The sequence below is a fragment of the Sinohyriopsis cumingii genome, chromosome 1, assembly GCF_028554795.1.
Source record: "Sinohyriopsis cumingii isolate HCF-2022 chromosome 1, ASM2855479v2, whole genome shotgun sequence".
In the NCBI taxonomy this organism is placed as follows: domain Eukaryota; kingdom Metazoa; phylum Mollusca; class Bivalvia; order Unionida; family Unionidae; genus Sinohyriopsis; species Sinohyriopsis cumingii.
The window spans coordinates 66,977,346-66,999,257 of NC_142961.1; the positions used below are offsets into that span (position 1 = coordinate 66,977,346).

The 21,912-nt window shown below is 36.6% G+C and overlaps 1 protein-coding gene across 1 annotated transcript; it reads left to right on the plus strand.

Moving 5' to 3' along the window:
• Positions 1-14,992: 14,992 nt before the first annotated feature.
• On the plus strand, positions 14,993-21,595 carry LOC149807044 (degenerin-like protein unc-105). The gene is made up of 6 exons (XM_089950938.1): positions 14,993-15,026; positions 15,304-15,379; positions 16,084-16,141; positions 16,665-16,777; positions 20,349-20,430; positions 21,321-21,595. Exons 1-6 carry the CDS (start codon positions 14,993-14,995, stop codon positions 21,498-21,500), a joined length of 543 nt encoding a protein of 180 aa, XP_089807064.1. The 3' UTR covers positions 21,501-21,595.
• Positions 21,596-21,912: the final 317 nt, after the last annotated feature.

Below are 21,912 nucleotides of genomic sequence, written 5' to 3' on the forward strand. Positions count from 1 at the left end.
TGTATTATTAACGTCAAACATTAATATCACTTGTACAAACAGGAGATGAAAAATTATGCAAATCATGCTTGCTGGAATAAAAGTTAATTATTTTGTTTCTCAGTCTAAATTAAAATATAGATACTTGACTTGGATCGGCATAGTTTTGTCACTGAACGAGACATAAACTATGCAGTGATGAATGAGTATACACTCGATTTAATAAAAATATGAAAATATGCGTTCTTTTGGATATCCATAACAAAGATAAATATGTTAATTTGTCTGTTGGGAATTGTCTTCCAATAAAAATACAAAAGAGAAAAGTCTATCAATTATAAAGTGGGATAGGGGAGTTGCTCGAAATCAATTGCACGGACAACACTAAAAGTAGAACAGCAGTTTTGAAACGAGAGTTCCGTGGTCGACTACTTCTAGGGTTTATTTTTTTATTTTTTAGCGAAGTAAATTTTTGCAAAATATTATCGAATGTAATTGAATGTATATTTACCTTGATTGTCAGACACAGACACATACACGTACCCACACATATACACATATACACACCCACACATACATCCCACACAATATACACATACACACACCCATATATACACCCACCCACATATATACACCCCCCCCACACACAACACACATCGACATATACACACCCACACATATACTCACATTATAACTGGTAAAACTTTTTTTTAATGTAATGCTCGGAAATAAGAAGAAATGAATCACAAATTACCAAACGAAGTAAGAGTCTCGGAAATAGAAAATAATAAGTCTTTCACTGTTTTCGTCTAGCGAGATGTAACTTTTTTTTTTTAAAGAGAAACTGTCTTACCGATTTCCCGGTGTTAGCGAAGTTTTTGATTACACAATACTTTTTATTTACGTTTTTAATTTACAAACAGCAAGTACAATGTAGATAATAGTTTGTTCATTAATTGACACGTGTATGCATTCCTCAAAAACCACTTGTTCGTTATCTAATTTGTGTATATTTTTCGAAGGAACTTCTTGAATTTCACAGTACCTAACTACGGAAACTGCTTCACCCTACCATCAACAGAACATATAGCGTGGAGAAGTGGGCCGGACCAAGGTTTGTTTTAGTCATTTCACGCGAGCAAAAACCTTGATGTTTTGTATGTACAACGCAATGCTATACAAACATTCAACTCTGCCTTTTGAAATTGTTTGGTTTTCTTTTTGTGGCTTGTTTCTAACATAAGTAAACACGGTTGTTGTATAGTGTTTCTCTTTATTTGACCATAAGCAGATTATCCTGTCTGAATAAACCTTCCAGCATTATTAAAAAAAAACAAAAAAAAAAAAAACAAAAGTGGAGAATAATTTTCGACATCAAAACGAGCGCTGAAAACAGCTTATACCTGCTTACAAATATGTATCTTTCCATCCACTTTCTATAAAATGAATGCAATTATTTGTGAATTAGAACGGCTGAATGCAAATCAATAATACCCAAAAGGTTTTTGCATAAATTTTTAATTAAAAGTATTTGATGGATAAACATTATTTGATAGATGGTTTGGAGATATCGATGATTAAAGCATTTTTTATTTATTTTTATAGAATATCAGATATAAAAAACATAACATATTTGTGTGTGTGTGTGTGTGATTTAGATTTTTAACGTAGCTTGAACAAGTTTTCAGTCACATCGCTACGATGTCTGCAGTGTGACAGTTTATAGTGATGTCTAGTACTGGGGCATCATGCCGCAGACATGTATCATGATGTCCCACCCAGTCACATTATCCCGACACCAGGCCGACCATTCCTAACACTAACCTCTTAATGCTAAGCGCCAAGCGAGGCAGCTGTTGGCACCATATTTTAAAGCCTTTGGTATGACTCGGCTGGGGTTCGAACCCGCGGCCTCCTGCATCCAAGGCGGACGCTTTAACCACTAGGACACCGGTGCGGTCTAAAATATTTGTAACGTGATTTTAAAGTATCAACGATTTTTTGGTGTTCTTTTTCAGGAATCACTTTAATACTTAATCTGGAAGTGGATGAATATATCCAGAGCCTTTCTGCTGGATATGGTGTTCGCATGGTAATTCACAAATCCGGGACTTATCCTTTCCCCACAGAGGAGGGCTTTACGCTAGATCCGGGACGTGAGATCAACATTGGACTCAGAATGGTAAGGGATTTACGTTTGACGAAACTCTCTTGTCCGAAAAACTGAAAATTAAATGGATGTTTCATATATGGTCTAGACATACATTTATCCATGGTATGGGGACAATGATCTAAGCAATACTTGTGTATAAAACGTGCCTTTTTAATGAGAATCCAGTTGGTAACCTTAGTATTTGCTCTTGTGCACAGACAAAGACCCCCAAGAAAATAATGTAACATGACCAACCGTATCACGAGATGTATACATTATTCATTAAATTGAAACGAGGCTTGCCGAGTTTCCTTTTGATGCCAAATTTTTACGAGTGAAATATCATGGATACAACGTACATATATTTTATGCTATACATATATTTTATTTATATCACATACAAATACACATATTTGTCCTTTAAACGGAGTTAAGATATACTATGGGCAACTGTGTATTGAATGAGTGAATGAACTCCTCACATCCCCGCGAGGTGTCGCTACAAGATGTAGTTCTATGCCTTTTCTTTTTGTTCACCATCACATTATCAGTTTATAAGTTGATTGTTTTCTTTTTGAGTTTCTATTTTTATTCACATTGATTAAATCAATATAAAACACACTTATGATTTATACGTGAAAGATGCTTTTTTATATGGAGAAAGTAGAGCACTACAAACACGGTTAGCTTCTTGTACATTTAACGCTGAGGCATTCACGTACAGGCGTATGGAAATTAGCGTGTAATAGAAACTAAGCGAAATGACGAACCAGCAAGAGGTAATTAAAATATTGTAATATATTTACAGTTCATCTAAGTCATTATTCTGTTTTAATTAACATTACTACCGACCATAAAATTCTCTCTCTCTCTCTCTCTCTCTCTCTCTCTCTCTCTCTCTTCTATCTCGCTTCCGACGGATTAACTTAACTTTACCATCATTCATAGGTCCAGAGACATTGTCGTATGTCATAAGCGAAAATCCCCAACGCTTGTAATTTCATGGATTTTCGCCCATATCTTGCTTCGACGATCCAGAGGGGGGGGGGGTCGGCTTTTTGGACATTTCATATTTAATTAAAAATAGTCGATTTTTAGAACATTATAGTAGTTTAAGAAACAGTAAAAACAACAACAAAGCATTAAATACATTACAGTATGTGTGCCTTGTAACGGACAAATGTAACGTATAGTGTCGACAGGATATTGCACCTATGTTTCATTGATATTATGAACACTGTAGACAGATCCCAAGGAAAGTGTAAACATACCATTACGACGAACCATATTCTTTTATGTTAGTTGGTGCAATTTCAGTTTTAAGGTTTTCATCCAGCCTAAATTGTTTTTCTCTCTCACTCCAGATTTCTTCGTATTTTGTCCATCATTCATGAGAGGGGAGAGGGAAGCAGAAATAAAGAATGGATTGAAATGAATTTGTGTACCATGTTAAATTCATTTAGAAAATAGGAATTATTATTGTATACGTCATTAATGAGTAATGAGTGGAAATTCATCATTAATCTATAGGCCTGCAGCTGAAAGAATGTTTATATATTCGTATTATTGTGCCATGGGCGGATCACAATTTGATATACCAATAGTATTCCTATACCAATTTGCTTTATACCAACAACTTTAAAAGCCATGTTTTTTCTTCTTCAAAAAAATGTATATATATATATATATATATATATATATATATATATATATATATATATATATATATATATATATAGTATGTGTGTGTGTGTGTGTGTTTGTGTGTGTGTGAGTGTGTTTCAGACTGAAAGTAACATTTAGGTTCTATAACCTTTAGTCAATGGAGCAATATACCAATTTACTTATGAACAAAAGACAAGAACAAAATCTTGACTTCTACCTGTGCTAAAGCTATGTCAGGTAAAATTCAATTGGCTACACACACTATGCAGACGAAGCGAATTTCCCACTGAATGGAATGATAAAACAGTTTTAAAGAAAATCGAATTCAATCATGAGATCCGATACTAACGCTCTAAACAATTGCTGTTAGCATCAATAGGATGGGGAGAAAAGAAAAATAAATCTATAATAGCTTTTATGAACTATTTAATGACACTGATGTCTTGTGTCTAATAAACATAGTTTGCAAACATTGCCGTTGGAGTGACAATAAATAAACAGGATTCTTTCTTTAAGATAAGCAATTAGTCATGCAACCTAATCTGTGTTCGGTTAATACCCTCATCACTAAAATCGACGCAACTACCAACATCTAACTTTTGTTCGCGTTAATCCAGCCCCGAATGAGATACACTTTTAGTGTTGTAATTTTTAGTGATGCTGAGCTTATTCTTTGATGAAAGACTTTATTTAGTTTCCCAATTGTAACATTTTCTGCACGCGTTGCCTTAGTTAACAACAAGACAATCATACATCAGTATTAATTTCATTTGTTACTTGGAAACGTATTGCCATATTCTCGTAAAGTTAATGACTCCATTCTGCACACCAGAGCTGTGGATTTTTGGCCTGAAGAAAAGAACCTTTATTATGTGTCAGTTCAACTGAATAATTTAGAATTTCATTCTTTTTTCTCTGTTTATTAGATGTCAAAGTTCAAAGCGAAACCCAACGGCTTAATGTAATAAAATTTAGATTTAACATGTTGATAAATAATAAAAGGATTCAGAATCCCAACATTTCAGAGGAATCAACATGTATTGCCCTCTAGTCAAATACATCATATATATTATCATGTATTGCCGAATAGTCAAATACGTCAGAGGTATATTTGACCGTCCCCGGTGTCCTAGTGATTAGAGCGTTCGCCTTGGATGCGGGAGGTCGTGGGTTTCAACCCGGCCGAGTCATACCAAAGACTTATAAAATGGTACTAACGGCTGCCTCGCTAAGCGTTCAGCATTAAGAGGTCAGTGTTAGAACTGGTCGACCTTGTGACAAGATAATGTGACTGGATGGTACATCATGCTACGTGTCTGCGGCATGATGCCCCAGTGCTAGACATCACTATAAGCTGCCACACTGCAGGCATCGTAGCGATATGACTGAAAAATCCAACACACACACAAACACACACATACGCACGCACGCACGCACGCGCGCACACACACACACACACATACACACACACACACAAGCGTTACAGGCATGAACATGCATTGTCGAATAGCCAAATACGTCGGAGTTATTAACATGTATTGCCCAATAGCATATATGTCTTCGGTATTAACATGTATTGCCCTCTACCCAAATACTTCATAGGTTTTATCATCATTAATACCCTCCAGCCAAACAAGTCATAGGAGCTAGCATGCATTGGCTTCTAGCCAAATACGTCAGATGTATTAACATGTTTTGCCATCTAGTGAAATAGGTCAGATACAGTATCATGTAATGCCCTCTAGCCAAACAAGTCAGAGGTATTATCATGTGTTGCCCTTTTGTCAAATACGTCAGATGTATTCACATGTGTTGCCCTTTAGTCAAATACGTCAGATGTATTATCATGTATTGTCTTCTAGTCAAATAGATCGGTTTGTATTAACATATGCTGCCCTCTAGCCAAAAAAGTCAGAGGCATTAACATATATTGCCGTCTAGCCAAACGCGTCAAATGTATTAACATGTATAACCTTTTATAAAATACGTGAGATGTATTAACACGCATTGCCCTCTAACCAAATAAGTCAGAGGTATTAACACATATCCCCCCCCCAGCCAAGTACGTCAGAACTATCAACGCCTGTTACCTTTAAGTCGATTATGTTAAAAGGTATTAAGATCAAAACAGCCTCTGTGATACTCTGCGCTAGGTACATCATAAAATACTTCCAGCATGGACTATGAAATGAATTAAATTTCAAATATAATTTTTGAGTTTTCTTAGAATTTGCATTTTGATGTAGGTTAGAGCTTGAAAGAAAAATAGATTATGTTTCCGACTAAACTTCATTCTTCACAAATCTTCACTTCCTTTCCTTGTGGAACTTTATTTTTATTGGCTGAAAAAAGTCCATATATCAAAGTCAGGTTCAAATTTTCTTTGTATTATTGGGCCAACATTTCTTTTTCCGCTGTCAGTATTTCAGAGTTTTACAGATTAACAAGTAAAGCGATTACATTCGAAGCTTATAATGACGTAGGTTAGTAGTATAAAATGGGGGTTTTATACCACTTTGTCTTGAAGGTGATCTTTATGGCGAAAAAACGGGTGTTTTGGAACTTAGATGGTAAAATGGGCTTCTGGACCAGGTTCATAAACCCATGTGGTTTACGATCGATGGGAATCATATACCAAGTGTATGATCGATGGGGATTCTGGACCAGGTTTATGATCGACGGGGATTCTAGACCAAGTGTATGATCGATGGGGAATGTGGAATAGACGTTGGAGTTACGATGGTTTCTGAACCAGACGTGTGTGATTAAAATAACCCAAGATGTACTTTTTCTTGTCCATGAGACTGAGTATGAGATTTTTTAAAATATTTTCCCCGTCAATTATACACTTGATCTAGAATCCCTAAACCTGGTCAAGAATCCTCATCACTCATACACTTGGTCCAGAGTCCCCATCGATCATACACTTGGTCTAAAATCCCCGTCGATCATAAACCTAGTCCAGAATCCCCATCGATCATACACTTGATCCAGAATCCACATTGATGCTAAATCTTGTCCAGAATCCCCATCGATCATATACTTGGTCTAAAATCCCTATCGATCATAAAACACATGCGTTTATGAACCTGGTTCAGAAACCCCCTTTTACCATTATTTTACTACTTAGGTTTGGTCCAGTTCTAAGTGACCGTTGTTACCATAAAATAATAAATGACTAGCCTTTGTCCAAGTTTTTCCTGATGCGTCCTAATTCCTAGGCAAGATAGGATTATTTATACGTAGTTGTAACATCAAAATCCCCTAGAATAGTCAACATTTCTGTGTTGTTGTAACGTCAAGTATAGTAAACATTTCTATGTAGTTATAACGTTAAAACTATGTCAGAATAGTACACATTTCTGAGTAATTGTAACGCCAATACTACCTCGGAACAGTCAACATTTCTGTGTTGTTCTAACGTCAAAACTATGTCAAGTAGAGTAAATATTTCTGTGTTGTTGTAACGTCAAAACTACGTCAAGTATAGCCAAAATTTCTGTGTTGTTGTAACGTCAAAACTACGTCAAGTATAGTCAACACTTCTGTGTTGTTGTAACGTCAAAACTATGTCAGAATAGTAAACATTTCCGAGTAGTTGTAATGCCAATGCTACCTCGGAATAGTCAATATTTCTGTATTGTTGTAACGTCAAAACTATGTCAAGTAGAGTAAACATTTCTGTGTTGTTGTAACGTCAAAACTACGTCAAATATAGCCAACATTTCTGTGTTGTTGTAACGTCAAAACTACGTCAAGTATAGCCAACATTTCTGTGTTGTTGTAACGTCAAAACTACTTCTGAATAGTAAACATTTCTGTTTAGATGTAACACCAAAACTACTTCTGAATAGGGGGCCCCGAGTGGCCGAGTGGTCTAAAGCGCTCTTCGTTACGGATCACTGCCATCTCACCTCTGTCTGCGGCGGTTCGAGTCTAAGATTCAGCCAATGTGGGCATGTGAGAAAGCTTGCCAGTAGCTTCTCGTGGGTCGGTGGTTCTTTCCGGGGTTTTCCGGGTTCTTCCTCCACCATTAATACTGGCCGCCATGTATAGCCTATCGTGCTGAAAAATGGCGTTAAACCCAACAACAACAACAACAACAACTTCTGAATAGTAAAAATGTCTGTATAGTTGTAAAGTCAAGATTACCTCTGAATAATCAACATTTTTGTGAGACTGATCTGCTTTGTTTACTTTAGGTGGAGATCAACCGATTATCAGAGCCTTACAGCACTTGTACAGACGGACAAACGTTCTGGAAGTTATACGGTATACATTACAGTGTCACGGTAAGCTAATAAGGCAGTTGTTTATGACAATTATCATACTTTCAGTTAAAAGCCTCAAATTAATATTACAAAGTTTACAATCATTTCCAGTTGTCAAATTATTGGCTTTAAGGGAAGGGATAAGAGTACTGTTTGTGTGGCGGTGAGATTCTTTCGCGATTGTCAGAAAGTCGTCTGAGGGCGACGAAAAGGTTAAATAGCTCATCTTATAATAATGAGCCTACTCGACAGTAATGACATCATTCTTCATTCATCTACCGTTTTATCTACCAATATGGCTGGCTGTTTTTCAAACAACATTCAATTCACTTTACACTCTGCCGTCCCTGTGTTTTTTTTTTTTTTTTTTTGTGGGTATATTTATTCGTTCTATCTTTCTATATTTTTCTATCTGCTTATTCTTCTGTTATTTCAGACGGTCCATTCCTCTACCAGTTTATATATCAGTGTGCACAACAGTATAGTATACTCGTTGTAACCCCACCCCAACTATATATCAGTCTGTGTACAACAGTATAATATTCTCCCTGTAACATACATTTGTCTTTTTTGGCAGCTTTGTCTCCATCTGTGTCACTCCCAGAGAACCCTTGCCGTCTGCGGCTGCCTCCAGCAGGACGCCCCGGACATCCAACTGAACACGCCACAAGACGTGCCAATTTGCAATGGATTAAATATGAAAGGTATGGGCAGCCGTAACCGCCAACGCCAAAATTACATTAATCAAATGATGTAGTATGACATCGAATGATTTAACCCAGCAAATGAAATTATAAATCCAGATTCCAAATGATGGGGTTTCATATGAAATGATTAAACGAACAAAACTGAATGATGAATTTAGATTCTAAATGACGTGGTATTAAATGAAATGATTTGATGGGTTAAATATTCGATTTCATACTACATCATTTGATTAATGTAATTTTGGCGGTGACGGCTGCCCATAGAAAGGCAAAGAAATAATACAGTCACACTGGAGCAGACACGGACTCATTTTCAAATGACCTAGATTTTCGTTACGGGCCATTCGAAAATTTGGAAGTCTGGGTTATATATCAACACTTGATCCCTTTCTAATCCAATCTAGACCAATCAGATTATAAATCAAGATAACTTATCAGAAAGTAGATCTGAGAGGTAGCGATACGAGGTCATGTTCTCTTGACCATTCTAATCACCAATCAAATTAGAGCTCTCATACTGCTGAAAGTAAAACATTTCACTGGGAACGTATCGTTGTTAACGATAACTAACACGAAGTGCACCGCTCTATTTCATAAGATACTAGGTATAAGTGGACCTGAAATTCCAAGTGTCACTTGAACATAATAATAATAATGAGGACTTTGTATAGCGCCTAATCAATAGAAGTTCTAAGCGCTTTACAATATTAGACAACACATATAAGATAAGAAACATAATAATATTATTACAAAAACAAACAACACGAAATTAGAAAAACATTAAAAAATAAAAAACATGCTGAGAATATTTCAGGTAGGAAACATTATTAGGTCTTTAAGTTTGTTCTTGCAGTCGAAATAAGTGAGTTTTGAGAGCCCTCTTGAATGTGATCACTGTGTCTTTGCGTCTAAGTTCAGTGGGCAATTCATTCCACGTTGCTGGGCCCTGGTATGCAAAAGAACGCTGTCCATATGACTTTGTTTTCATAGTGGGAATAATGAGTATACGATTGTCAGAAGAGGAGCGTAAGTATCTTGCTGGTGTGTACACATGGGTGAGGTTGGATAGGTATGTTGGACTAGAGTCCGACAGTGAAATGTAGCACAGAGAAAGAATTTTGTGTTTGATTCTGGATCGAATGGATAGCCAGTGTAGGGTACAGAGCAGTGGGGAGGTGTGCTCTGATCGTGGTACTCTAAGTATGATCCGAGCAGCTGTGTTTTGAACTTTTTGAAGTTTCTGGAATACATATTGAGATGAACCAGACAGAATTGAGTTACAATAGTCCAGTCTTGAAAGTACTAATGAACACACAAGTGTTTTAGTGGCATCAGCTGAAAGATATTTGTGAATTGAGCTGATGCGTCTAAGCTCAAAATATGCAGCCTTGCATATGTTCATGACATGTTGGTGCAATGTGAGAGTACTGTCCAGAGTAAGACCTAGGTTTCGTACTGATTGTGTGAATTTAATGTTGGCGTTGCTAATATTTATTGTTTGAGGTAAAGGATGTGAATGAGAAAGTCTTTGTGTTGTGATCAGAATGGCCTCGGTTTTATCATCATTCATCTGCAGCTTGTTACAAGTCATCCATGATTTCACATCAGAAATGCACCTCTCTACACCTTGGATGATAGCATCAACTTCAGTTGGGTGGCTAGATTTGTATATTTGGGTGTCATCAGCGTACAACTGGTGAGACACTGGATGATGATCTATGACACTTGAGAGCGACTGAGTATACAGAATGAAGAGAACAGGTCCAAGAACAGATCCCTGTGGAACACCACAACATAGATCAACTGGGCTGGAGTGTATTCCATTGCAGATACAATTTGTGTCCTGTTGACCAAGTAGGACTTGAACCACAGTAAGGCTATATCATGAATGTCAAATACATGCTGGAGACGGTGAAGTAATATATCATGGTCTATTGTGTCAAATGCGGCAGACAAATCAAGGAGGGTGAGGACTGTAATCTTTCCGCTATCCAACGAAGAGAGAATGTCATTAACTACTTTTAGAAGAGTTGTTTCAGTACTGTGGCAAGGGCGATATGCAGATTGTACATTGCTAAAAAGACTATTTGAATTTAGGTGAGATACAAGCTGGGATAGAACAACCTTTTCTAAGATTTTTGAAATGAATGGGAGATTAGAAACTGGGCGGTAGTTCTTTAAATCATTATGGTCTAGTGTTGGTTTCTTCAGCAGAGGCTTTACAATGGCAGTTTTGAAAAATGATGGGAATTCCCCGGATGAGAGAGAGATATTAATAATATCAGTTAGTGAAGGCAATACTGGATCTAAGCACTCAAGCAGCAGTTTTGTTGGAATTGGATCAAGTTCACATGACTTTGGTGGACAATTCATCACGATTGTACGTACGAAATCCATAGAGACAGGTTCAAATGCTGCTAATGGTTGCCGCTCAAATTCTGTATCCCAACTGTATGGTGACGACGAGTCAATTGAAATTGTGTTGCCAAGCTTATCTCTAATGGTTTGTACTTTGTCACGGAAGAAATTTGCAAACATGTCCGGAAGGCCGACTGGAAAGAAGGTAGTTGGAAGTGGTGTAGATTTGTTCCTTGACATTAGCTTGTTAGTAATCTCGAAGAGCTCTTTGCGGCTGAAACTTTCCATGATCTTAGTAGTGTAGTGGGCTGATTTCGCTGCATGGACTATATTTGTGACATTCTTCTTAGCGACTTCATAGATTTGCTTATGAATAGTGAGTCTGGTGGAAAGCCAGAGCCTCTCAGCTTTACGGCGGTCTCTTTTAGCAGTGCGAAGCTGGTCCCTAACACTGCTATACCACGGAGAACACTTTTGAATTGATACTCTGCACTTGGTAGCTGTGGCATGTTTGTCAAGTAATGAACGCAGACAGTTATCGAGTTGTTCTGCGGTAGGAGGGAAGCAAGTTGTTAGGTTAGCTTGGATGTCGTGCATTAGTTTGGTTCTATTTATCATACGGAGGTTTCTCTTAGTAGCAGATAAAGGTGGAGGGTTAGGGACTGATACGTCAAGATGGCATATAATGCAGAAGTGATCTGATGCAAGGTCATGGGATACCAGGGAGGACCGTAGAATGTTATCATAAGGTCTATGAAGAATCCAGTCTAAAATGTGACCATGTTTATGGGTGGGTTGGTTAACTGACTGTTTGAGGCTGAAAACATTAATGGACTCTATGAGTTTTGATGTATTTGAGTTTCCGGCACAGTCAAGTGAAAGTTGAAATCTCCAAGAATAATCAGGTTGCCACCTACCGAATTTCCATAGTCCAGGAGATTCGGAAACTGCTCCAAAAAGAGAGAGTCAGCCAGCTTGTTTTTTCTACTAGGAGGAGGGCGGTATAGGCAGAAATAATGGACTGACCTTTGCTCCAGTGTGAGTGTGGTTTGGACTAGTTCAAACGATGTGTGGTCGAAATTGAATGTTGTGGTATAGTTAAGATGTTTTATCATGGAGATCTTTGTGATGACAGCAATTCCACCTCCGCGAGAATTACGGGGGAACGAATTGATGGAGTAACCAGAGGGTGTTAGATCCGCACACTTGGGCTCATCGCCTGATGTTTTTAGCCATGTTTCTGTCACGAAAAATATGTCAACATTTTGGTCGTTGATAAAATTAACTATTTCTGTGAGCTTTTTTGGTGGTCCTACTGACTGGGCATTGAATAATGCAATGCGCAGATGTATTTCTTGGATAGTTGACACAAAGGTTGACGAATTAATTGGGATTTGAATTAGGTTATCTAAATTAACGGTCGAAATGTTTTTAAATGGTTGTGCCGAAATAAGGGAGATAACTGGAATTCTTCTTCCTGTTCTACGCCGGCCAGCTTTGAAACAACGTTTCTTTTTTCGCTTCTGTTTACATTTAGGTAATGATGTATGTAGTCCCAGTTCGTTTAGTCTAGAGCACAATGTAGTGTTGAGAGCCAAGGAGTGGACATTTAAAGCAATTAATGAGAGTCCATCGTAGCATAAACGGGTTGACTGGCGAGTATCACGTGATGGCGGTTTGTTCAAAAACATTGGAGCAAGACAGCTGAGAAAAAGTCTAATTATTCTCGTTTCCAAAACAAGGAGATGAAGAAACACATACGAATTTAACAGCCAATACATAATGAACACAATAACGAAGATGAAAACAGGCAACAAGCACAAATATCATGAAAACGGCACTAAAAAACGGAACAGCTGCTTCAAGCCGGTTAAGCGATAGCGGCCATCTTGTTTCCATAGACAAACTTTGACTGAACCCTGTGAAATCTCCTTTACAAAAGAAAGATTAAGTCTAGGTCCTAGAAAATTTTCTTGACTCGTACGTGTTTGAATGACAAGGAAATATACAAAGAAAATATAAGAAACGGAAGAAAAGATATCACAAAGTTGAGAAACGGTCTTAAAGCTAGTAAACCACTTCTTTTGCAGCTGTACCAAGCTGTATAACAAAAAATCAAAGAAGGAAACACTGTACCTATCGCACAGAGAACCAAGATGTTTTCATCTAATTTAAAGTTGGCAACAAAGAACGGAAACCATGCTTGGCTTTAAATCAGCGTCAGCTACAGAATGTATAATATAAATTACATCCAGTTCAAGTTTCGCATGGAGTAAATAAGGAACATGACAATAGCATTGTGCAGCGGGATAATGAACAACAGTTATAATAATAATAATAATAATAATAATAATAATAATAATAATAATGATAATAATAATAATTGGTTATAATAATAGTCTTCGTTTTCTAATAGGTCTTCCTAGGTGGAACAGTGCCTGCAGCATGTTTGTAAATCATAATGTATTCAGTTTTGATGAAGTAATGAGAAAGTATGTTTTCTCAATGATGACAAGAATATCTAATAGTAAGAACTGTATATTGAAATCTCTTTGGAACTATGACATTCATTTAAATTCTCACATTATTAGTAGGTGGAACAAATTACTCTTTAAATGTGCCATTTAATTTCCTTCTTAACACTGCATGGCACGATTATTTGTTTTGTAGTCTGAAATAAAGAATTCTTACTTTTATTCTTAATAATAATAAGCGAAATGTTTCCTTGCGTAAATATTAATGCAGACGTTGTGTACGTCAGACAAATTGGTGCATGTCTGTAGTTTTAATAAGACTGGAATAGGAAGGTTAGAAGTTTTCATTTATGGCACACTCCCCATGAGTTTTCATTTTTAGTATCCAGTCTCATTCCTTACGTGTGTGTTCCATATGAGACCACCCCAGGTCAGATTCACTCGGTAGCATCTTGAGGGATTCGATTGAATGCCCAGACGAGTTGCAGTGGTTGGCGAGCGTTGCGTCGATTTTCTTGTGAGTGTGTCTCTTGTGGCTATTCATTCTTTCCTGAAATCGACGATTTCGGCAACAGATTAAGTGGCACAGATCTTACTTGTTTGAGAGTTTGAGATAGATTACGTTTTTTGTTCGACACCATAATTTCTTATAGATATTGAAGCAAACTCATCTCGTAGAAATTCAGAACGATTTGGTTTTGGGTATATGTTTGCAAATTAGGCAACGCTTGTCTTTGCAGAATTATATGCGTGAATATATGGTATTGTTTCAAGTTAACTTGGCATGTAGGGGGTCCAGAGTGGCCGAGTGGTCTAAAATGCTCACCGTTATGGATCACTGCCATCTCACCTCTGTCTGCGTGGATTCAAGTCTCAGGTTCGGCCAATGTGGGTGTGTGTGAAAGCTTGCCAGTAGCTTCTGATGGGTCGGTGGTTCTTTCCGGGGTTTTCCAGGGTTCTTTCTCTACCATTTATACTGGTCGCCTATACTGGCCGCCTATCTTGTGCTGAAAAATGACGTTCAACCCTAAAACAAATACGACAACTACAACAACCTTGGCATGTAACAGATGATTTTTCAGATTTTCGGTACGCAACCATATGACTTTCTTGAAATATGCACTTCACATGTTCAGAGCACTGGAGTATAAACCAAACCATATTATCTTAAATATAGAATAGGAATATGATTAGCTTTGTATATTTAATAGGAATCATAATCAATATTGTATTTGTACATGCCGTGTTACTGATTCATAATAATTCTGCTATTCAAAGCTTTACTAGCATCGATAGTTTACTTATAGCCAGTCTTTGACGGAGAAAGTTAATATATCTCTGTACCTGCAAACTTGTCATAGGAGAGATACAAATTTATTAGTAAAAATGAAGGTTAGAACCCCAGTCAAGAGGAATGCTAGTAAAGATAAATTTATTCAGGTTGAAACGTTGCAAAACATTTCCTTGTGATCCATTATTATTTGATACAAATATTTTAACATAATATAGGTATAATTTGAATGTGAGGCACTATGTTAGCGATATTTTTCTTCGGTTTCCAAATATATTTATCTTTTATTATCATTTCAACACAGCTCACTTTCCACGACCATTTTTACCAATAATTGTGCATACACGCAAACACAAGTCCAACTTTTTAAAGAGATTAGGAAATGTTTAATTATGATCTCTTTCAGATAAATTCTGCATGCTGTCAGTTTCTGCAAATATTGACGATGGCACATTCACCTGTGACTGTAATAATCCTTGCAGGTAATTTGTGACAAAAGAATGAGGACATTCGTTGTACAATAAGAAATAGTGTTGTAGTGGATGATGTACTTTATGCGCACAGTGTTATTTGTCTGCATATTATATTGGAATGTCCATTTATACAACATGGTTTTCTCTTGAATACAACTACAATTTCATTTTGTACCAGACTTCGCTAAAATGTATAATGGGAAAATAAACAAGTAAATGCGCATGACAAAGAAAGTATACACTGGTACAACAGACATTAAGTCGTTGACACATATACACTGTATATAGTGTATACAGATTTTGTAATCCCTGTTCCACTTTTATAAATTTCAGATCGTGATGCATGCTCTGAAAAATAATAACAGTAATAATATTAACAACAACAACAACAATAATAATAATAATAATAATAATGATAATTATAACAACAATAATAATAATAATAATGATACTACTACTACTACTACTACTACTACTACTACTACTACTAATAATAATAATAATAAAAATAATAATAATAGAGGGCGGTATTATAGATTTTAAAAGTCCTCATTGCATACGTCATAGTTGAATGGATGCAATCATGAGCTTTAAAATTAATATGCTGAGAACATAACTGCAAAATCTGTTAAGATATTTCCAAATTACTAAACAACAAGACGTTTAGTCGATTCCTAACTTGAAGAAATTATTCATGTAGACTTATTTTTCAGTGACATCACTTTTGATGTTGCTATTTCTGGGCGGAGCTGGCCTAACGATGGCTATCTGGTAAGTGTCTGTTATTTCCAGTTATTAAAAGTTACTATTGCATTGGTGGGTGGAAACTCTTCAGACAAACATTCTGACTGACGTTCTTAGTATTCTCTCTATGAAGGCACATATGTTTGTGAAAGTCATTTTTGTGGTTTGCTACGTCACCCATATAACAATATCTTTTTTGACGGAAATAAACTTTTTCTGCTTCCACATTGTATACGTTCTGACCACTTGTAATAAATATGCACATTCTAACTAATGCAGTTAATTACAGATATAAGACGTTAGGTCGGTCAGTTTTAAGTCACATTAAATTTCAGCCACTCAGGTAGTTAGATGTAAATGATAAGTTCACGCCCAGAGCGTGGTAGTTGCGTGTTAAATTGAAGGTCTGTTTGTGTGACTATCTTTTTTAAAATGTGCGAGAAACTTCTTTGATATTGAAATCAGATACAAACAAACAAAATATAAACTACTAAAAAAATTAAAGCTTTTTAACGCTTTTTTATTCTTCAATTTAAATTACTTTTTACAGGAAAAGGTTCTAATGAAAGAGCTATGTGAGAAGGAACGGAAGAAGAATGGCACATACATCACCAATAAATGTGTAAAATGGAGTAACGGTTCGTTTAGTGACCTTATACAAAGGTAAATTTGTTTACTTAGATTGTAAATCCTTTCAAACTCTCTTCCTTTTTACATTCCTGCTTAGAACCTTAATGTTACACAATCCAGATATAAAACTTGTCTAAAACAACAAAGAAATATAAATCTGTGTGTCAGCAATTCCATGGCTGGCAGAGAAACATTTTTCTTTACTTTCTTTCTGAAATTCATTGACACGCTTATATCCGTTATGTCTAACATGAAAATATAGAAACATATACTTAAAATTCTTTGCAAACGTAAACTGTATTGAGACAGTAACATATACATACGAATATCCTAGAGATTGCGTGTGTCAGGAAAATTAAACTGGAGGATATCACACGTCTGACAACCCCTCATCATCGGGCCATTCATATATTTTTTTTCTTACTGACTTTTGCAGTACATTAAAATACGGAACGGTTCTAATAACACAGAGACACTACAATTCAATCTTGAATCTCTTTGATTCCTACCCTTTTTTGTTCTTGTTATAATGTCATTGCTTGGTTAGAGAACAGTGGAAAACGAACCAATACCTTTATTATATAACATTCTGTGTATTGTTCCAGTAATGTTCTAAACAGTGTCCTTAAGTTTAGAAGAACAAAATATATTGACTATACAGCAATTAACTCTTCCACAGTCCGTGTAATTTTGAAAAGAAAAATAACAAATTATCAGGTTTCAAAGGAATTAATATTTATGCTCAAGCATAATTTCATTAATTAAATATTATTTTATATGTTGAACAATTTTATCAACAAATTACTGTGAATGGTATATGTACTGTATGCCGGTCTACTGCAGATGAGCTTTGTTTTTACAACTGCCTAAGCAATTTCGTCCAATTTGCTTAGTTCTTTTTAGTATATTTACATTGTCTAAGTGTAACGCTTATTAGTTTATTTACCTGAACAAAATTGGTTTTAATATCATTTTTCTAAGTCCTTTGGCTGTTAAAAGTTCAAAATGTAAATGAAAATGTCATTTACAAAAACTTTTCTCATTGTACATCATTATTTTGAAGAAACAAAGTGTTTCCACCATATAGTTTTATTAAAAATGTTAACTCTAATGGCTGTTAAAGAATGGATTCGAGAGTTGCCGTGATGCCGTCATCTAGTTGTCCTCAGGCTAAAAATGAATATTTTCAAAAGAAACTGTAATTGTTGGAAAGAAAACGAAATCCCTACGTATCTATGAACCAAACCGTTAGGTCATTAAAAGTTTGACCGCTTCGCCCCCCCCCCATGTTGAATATATTGAGACCGCCGTTATCTAACCTGTTCACAGTATAGTCCCACCTACCGACCCACCCACTAGGATCCACATCATAAGAATGACCATACAATGGAAGATATGTCGTATTATAAAGTGACTGGTAACAACACCTGTAACTTTGTCTCCACTTGTAGCCTCCTTAGATTGAAAAGCTTTGCATCATTCCGGTATCTGATGTCGGTCCCAGTGACATAGTTACGGAAGGCATGGATAATCACGGCAGAGAACATCATTCTGAAGAGGATCGAGGCAACATACAAACATGCTTGACTCCATTGGTGTCTGGGAGTAGTTCAGATAATCCGCCGTCGTCCACGAAATGAGCGAGTCATATATGTGCCGAATTACTCAGGGCAACCCAATTTTGCAAGAGTTTGTCAACGGCTTTTTTCCGTACAAGAGTGTTGTGTCCAGGTTTTACTTCTGTTCTTGACATTTGCCCTGGAGTTGACGAGCTACAGACACTTTATATGCAGTCCCTAGACCTTTCCTGAAGCCACGCTAACTCTCAGGCAGGAGACCTTTAGCAGTATGATGCACAAGCGATTCAGCCAAATTCTGGCGAGGATTATGACAGGAAGGAGATGCCTTGATGACTCTCCCAGAATTGCCTGTTGCCTTTCTTATTGCACAAGTGGACGATGAATGTACAAGTGGACGATAAATGCATCATTGTACTCCGGCTGTATAGTTCCTTTTCCTTGAGTCTCCGTTGACAGAAAGAGATCACTAGTCAGCTTCTATGTCATGTGCGACCCTCGGACTTTGTATCCTTCTGCTGTTATTGCATCTGCTTTGGGTGCTTTGCCATCTGTTATTATATCAAATGCTTTTACAGTTTCAGTTGCCGGATGATCAGCAAATGATATTGTGTTTTCCACATGGGGCGGTCGATCGATTGCCTCCTCCCTGATAGATGACTGCTAATTGAGGAGGTTGCTGAAGAGTTCAGTCTATCTTTGAGGTATGTCTTGTCAGCGAGCAGTGCGGTGCTGTCAGCAAACAGTATTGGAGATGTTCCAGATAACTGTCTTCAAAGCATCATAGAAGTTCTTCATGTCCTTCCTGAATCGCATATGCCTTAGTACTTAGCCATGAGTCTTGCAAATCTGTGAGTTTGCACTGGGTAATCCATATGCTATTGTTGAAGGCTGCCTTCTTGGAGGATGTAGTTTTGTCTTTTAAACAAGACTTTTGTTGCTAACGTTTCTCATTCAGAAGTCTATGTATGGCAGCATTGTTCTCATCAATTAAGCATGATGTTTACATTTGATGGAACCAAGCGTTTTGAATAAATGGGGTCTCTGAAGGATGTCCAGTTCACATCTACATTCTCCGAGTTTATATCGATTGTATTTATTTGGCTGCACAGTTCTTCGATAAGGACTGTTTCACTTTCTGCTGTTTCAATTTTGAAACATCAGTTAATTTTCTCAGTAGGATACCTGGCCATGTCTTTTCATCTGTGCTCACTCAGGCATTGAAGTCACCAAGGATGATGAATTTATCATCCTTTGGTACTTCTGCAATAAGAGACTCTAGTTCTTCGTAAAATTTGTCTTTATTCTCGTTTGGGTTGAATATGGTGGGTGCACAGGTGTTGATGATGGTTGCATGTCTTTTTCAGATAGTGTGAGTCTCATTTGCATTAGTCTATCATTTACGCATTTTGGATGATTTGTGAGCTTGCTGACTAGCTGTGCCTTCATGACAACCCCAATAAACATACCGGGTGTATGGTCTTCGCTATGAAGTAGAGCCTTGTAGATGTTTCGAGGTAAATTATTAAAAGCTGATAAAGGGTAGCTGTGAATCATCATCCATGACGCTTTCTATCAGGAAGTAATTACATTTGCGAAATAAACTGAAAACGCACAGTGCGAATATATCTCGAACTCCAAAGTTCCAGATATCCCTAGTTCGTTCCAACGAGATTGCTATTGATGATGAAATTACAATAAAAAAATAATTAACGATGAATACAAAATGTACAGTGATAAATATATGGTTGATAAATTGAAGTGTCTGACCGTTGTTCTTCGCTTGACTACGTAACTTGTTTCTTAAACCACTTCATAAATAAGTGTTCGATGGCAGTGACACTTTACTTACGGCTAGATAGTCATGGTAAGCTGACAGTGTGGTTCGAGATAAGTAGAGTTAATTCCTCTGCAATTGTGGGTGTTAAAACTAACCTGGTTGGAACCAACGAAATATAGAACCTAAGCTGAAAGTCGTATGACTATGCAGTATTTGTGCAGTTTGTTTGTTTGTTTTTGTTTTACAGGTTCCATGACAATTTTCTGAGCGTAAACATTTACTATGAGGATTTGAACTATAAGGTCTTCACAGAAGAACCACAATATCAGGTCAGTGAATACATTCATGTCCCATGTGTACGGACAATATAACGATTCGGGAACTAGATTACTGCAACGTTCCGTGAAATCTGTGCCACAGTGTATACGCAAATCTCAAATTCCACGCGAGAGTATGATAGAACAAGAGCACGGAGCTGCTGGTTGATTTAAAATGATTAAAATAAATAGCAAATGAAGACTGTTTCCTGATATTAGTTGCTTGTAATACTTGGCCACTTAAATAAGCCGGCTGTCGACGAAATTTGTCCTCAAATATTGAAATAATACGTATTATGTTACTCTAAAATAGGTCTTTATCTCAACGCAGGAAGTTATGTTCCCGAGTTACTGGACTAAAACTACTTTAGGCCCTTGTGTTAAAGTTGTATTTTATGTTACTGAGAGAACTGGTTTAAATAATACATATCAATATCAACATAATAAAATAGCGTTATTGAATTTAATCTCATAAATGAAAAAAGATATTCGGCTTTGGTTATTTATCTATTTAATTTTGCATTACGCTTTAAATTGATGCTATTCATACAACCACGACAACAAATCTGAACTAACTTTCCATTCTTATTCAAAAATACTTTATACCTTACATTCCTCATTTCTCACTTCCTGTAAACTGTTGTTAAGTTTTCCGTTTTATACCATATTCAAAAGTTCAAAATGGCAATGACTTTGTCTTTCAGATAAATATACTTGCTATTATTAAATTAATGTGGAGAACTCCGTCTCCTTATCTCAGTCTTCCTCATCTTCTTCGAGGACTTTTACATCGTTTCCTTAAGAGAGAGAGAGAGAGAGAGAGAGAGAGTACATGCATATAGACGAATGCATGATTTTCTGGTGTTCTTGTGAGTAAACGATCTCTGTGTTTGTATTGACAGATAGAGCGGTTCCTTGCAGATATAGGCGGCGCATCAGGTCTCTTTATTGGAGCTTCCATTTTAAGCGCTATGGAGCTGTTTGAACTAATCATAGAAATATTTCTTCACTTGTGGAAGAAGAGCAAGGGACCAAACTCTAACAGTGTTAATACTGTACTTACCTTAGAAGAAATAACTTAAAATAGAAGGACAAAAATATATATGATCATGTATAATAATTGGATGAAAAAGAAAAGGAAATGGCATCGTGAACAATGTGTTAGTTAATTATTTCAACTTTTATTATCGTTGTTGTGAAATTATTTTCCCTCAGATTAGTTCAAAAAAATGTCTTTAAACAGTTTGTATCAGCTCTGTTTTAATAAAGTCCATCTTTCTGAGAACAGTATATGTATTGATATGGTAACTGAAGTAAGCTATAAATGCTAGGGTCAAAATGGCAAAGGGCAAATGACATCTATAGCGTTAGGGTCAAAATGGCAAAGGGCAAGTCACATCTATAGCGTTAGGGTCAAAATGGCAAAGGGCAAGTCACATCTATAGCCTTAGGACCAAAATGGCAAATGACAAGTCACATCTATAGCGTTAGGGT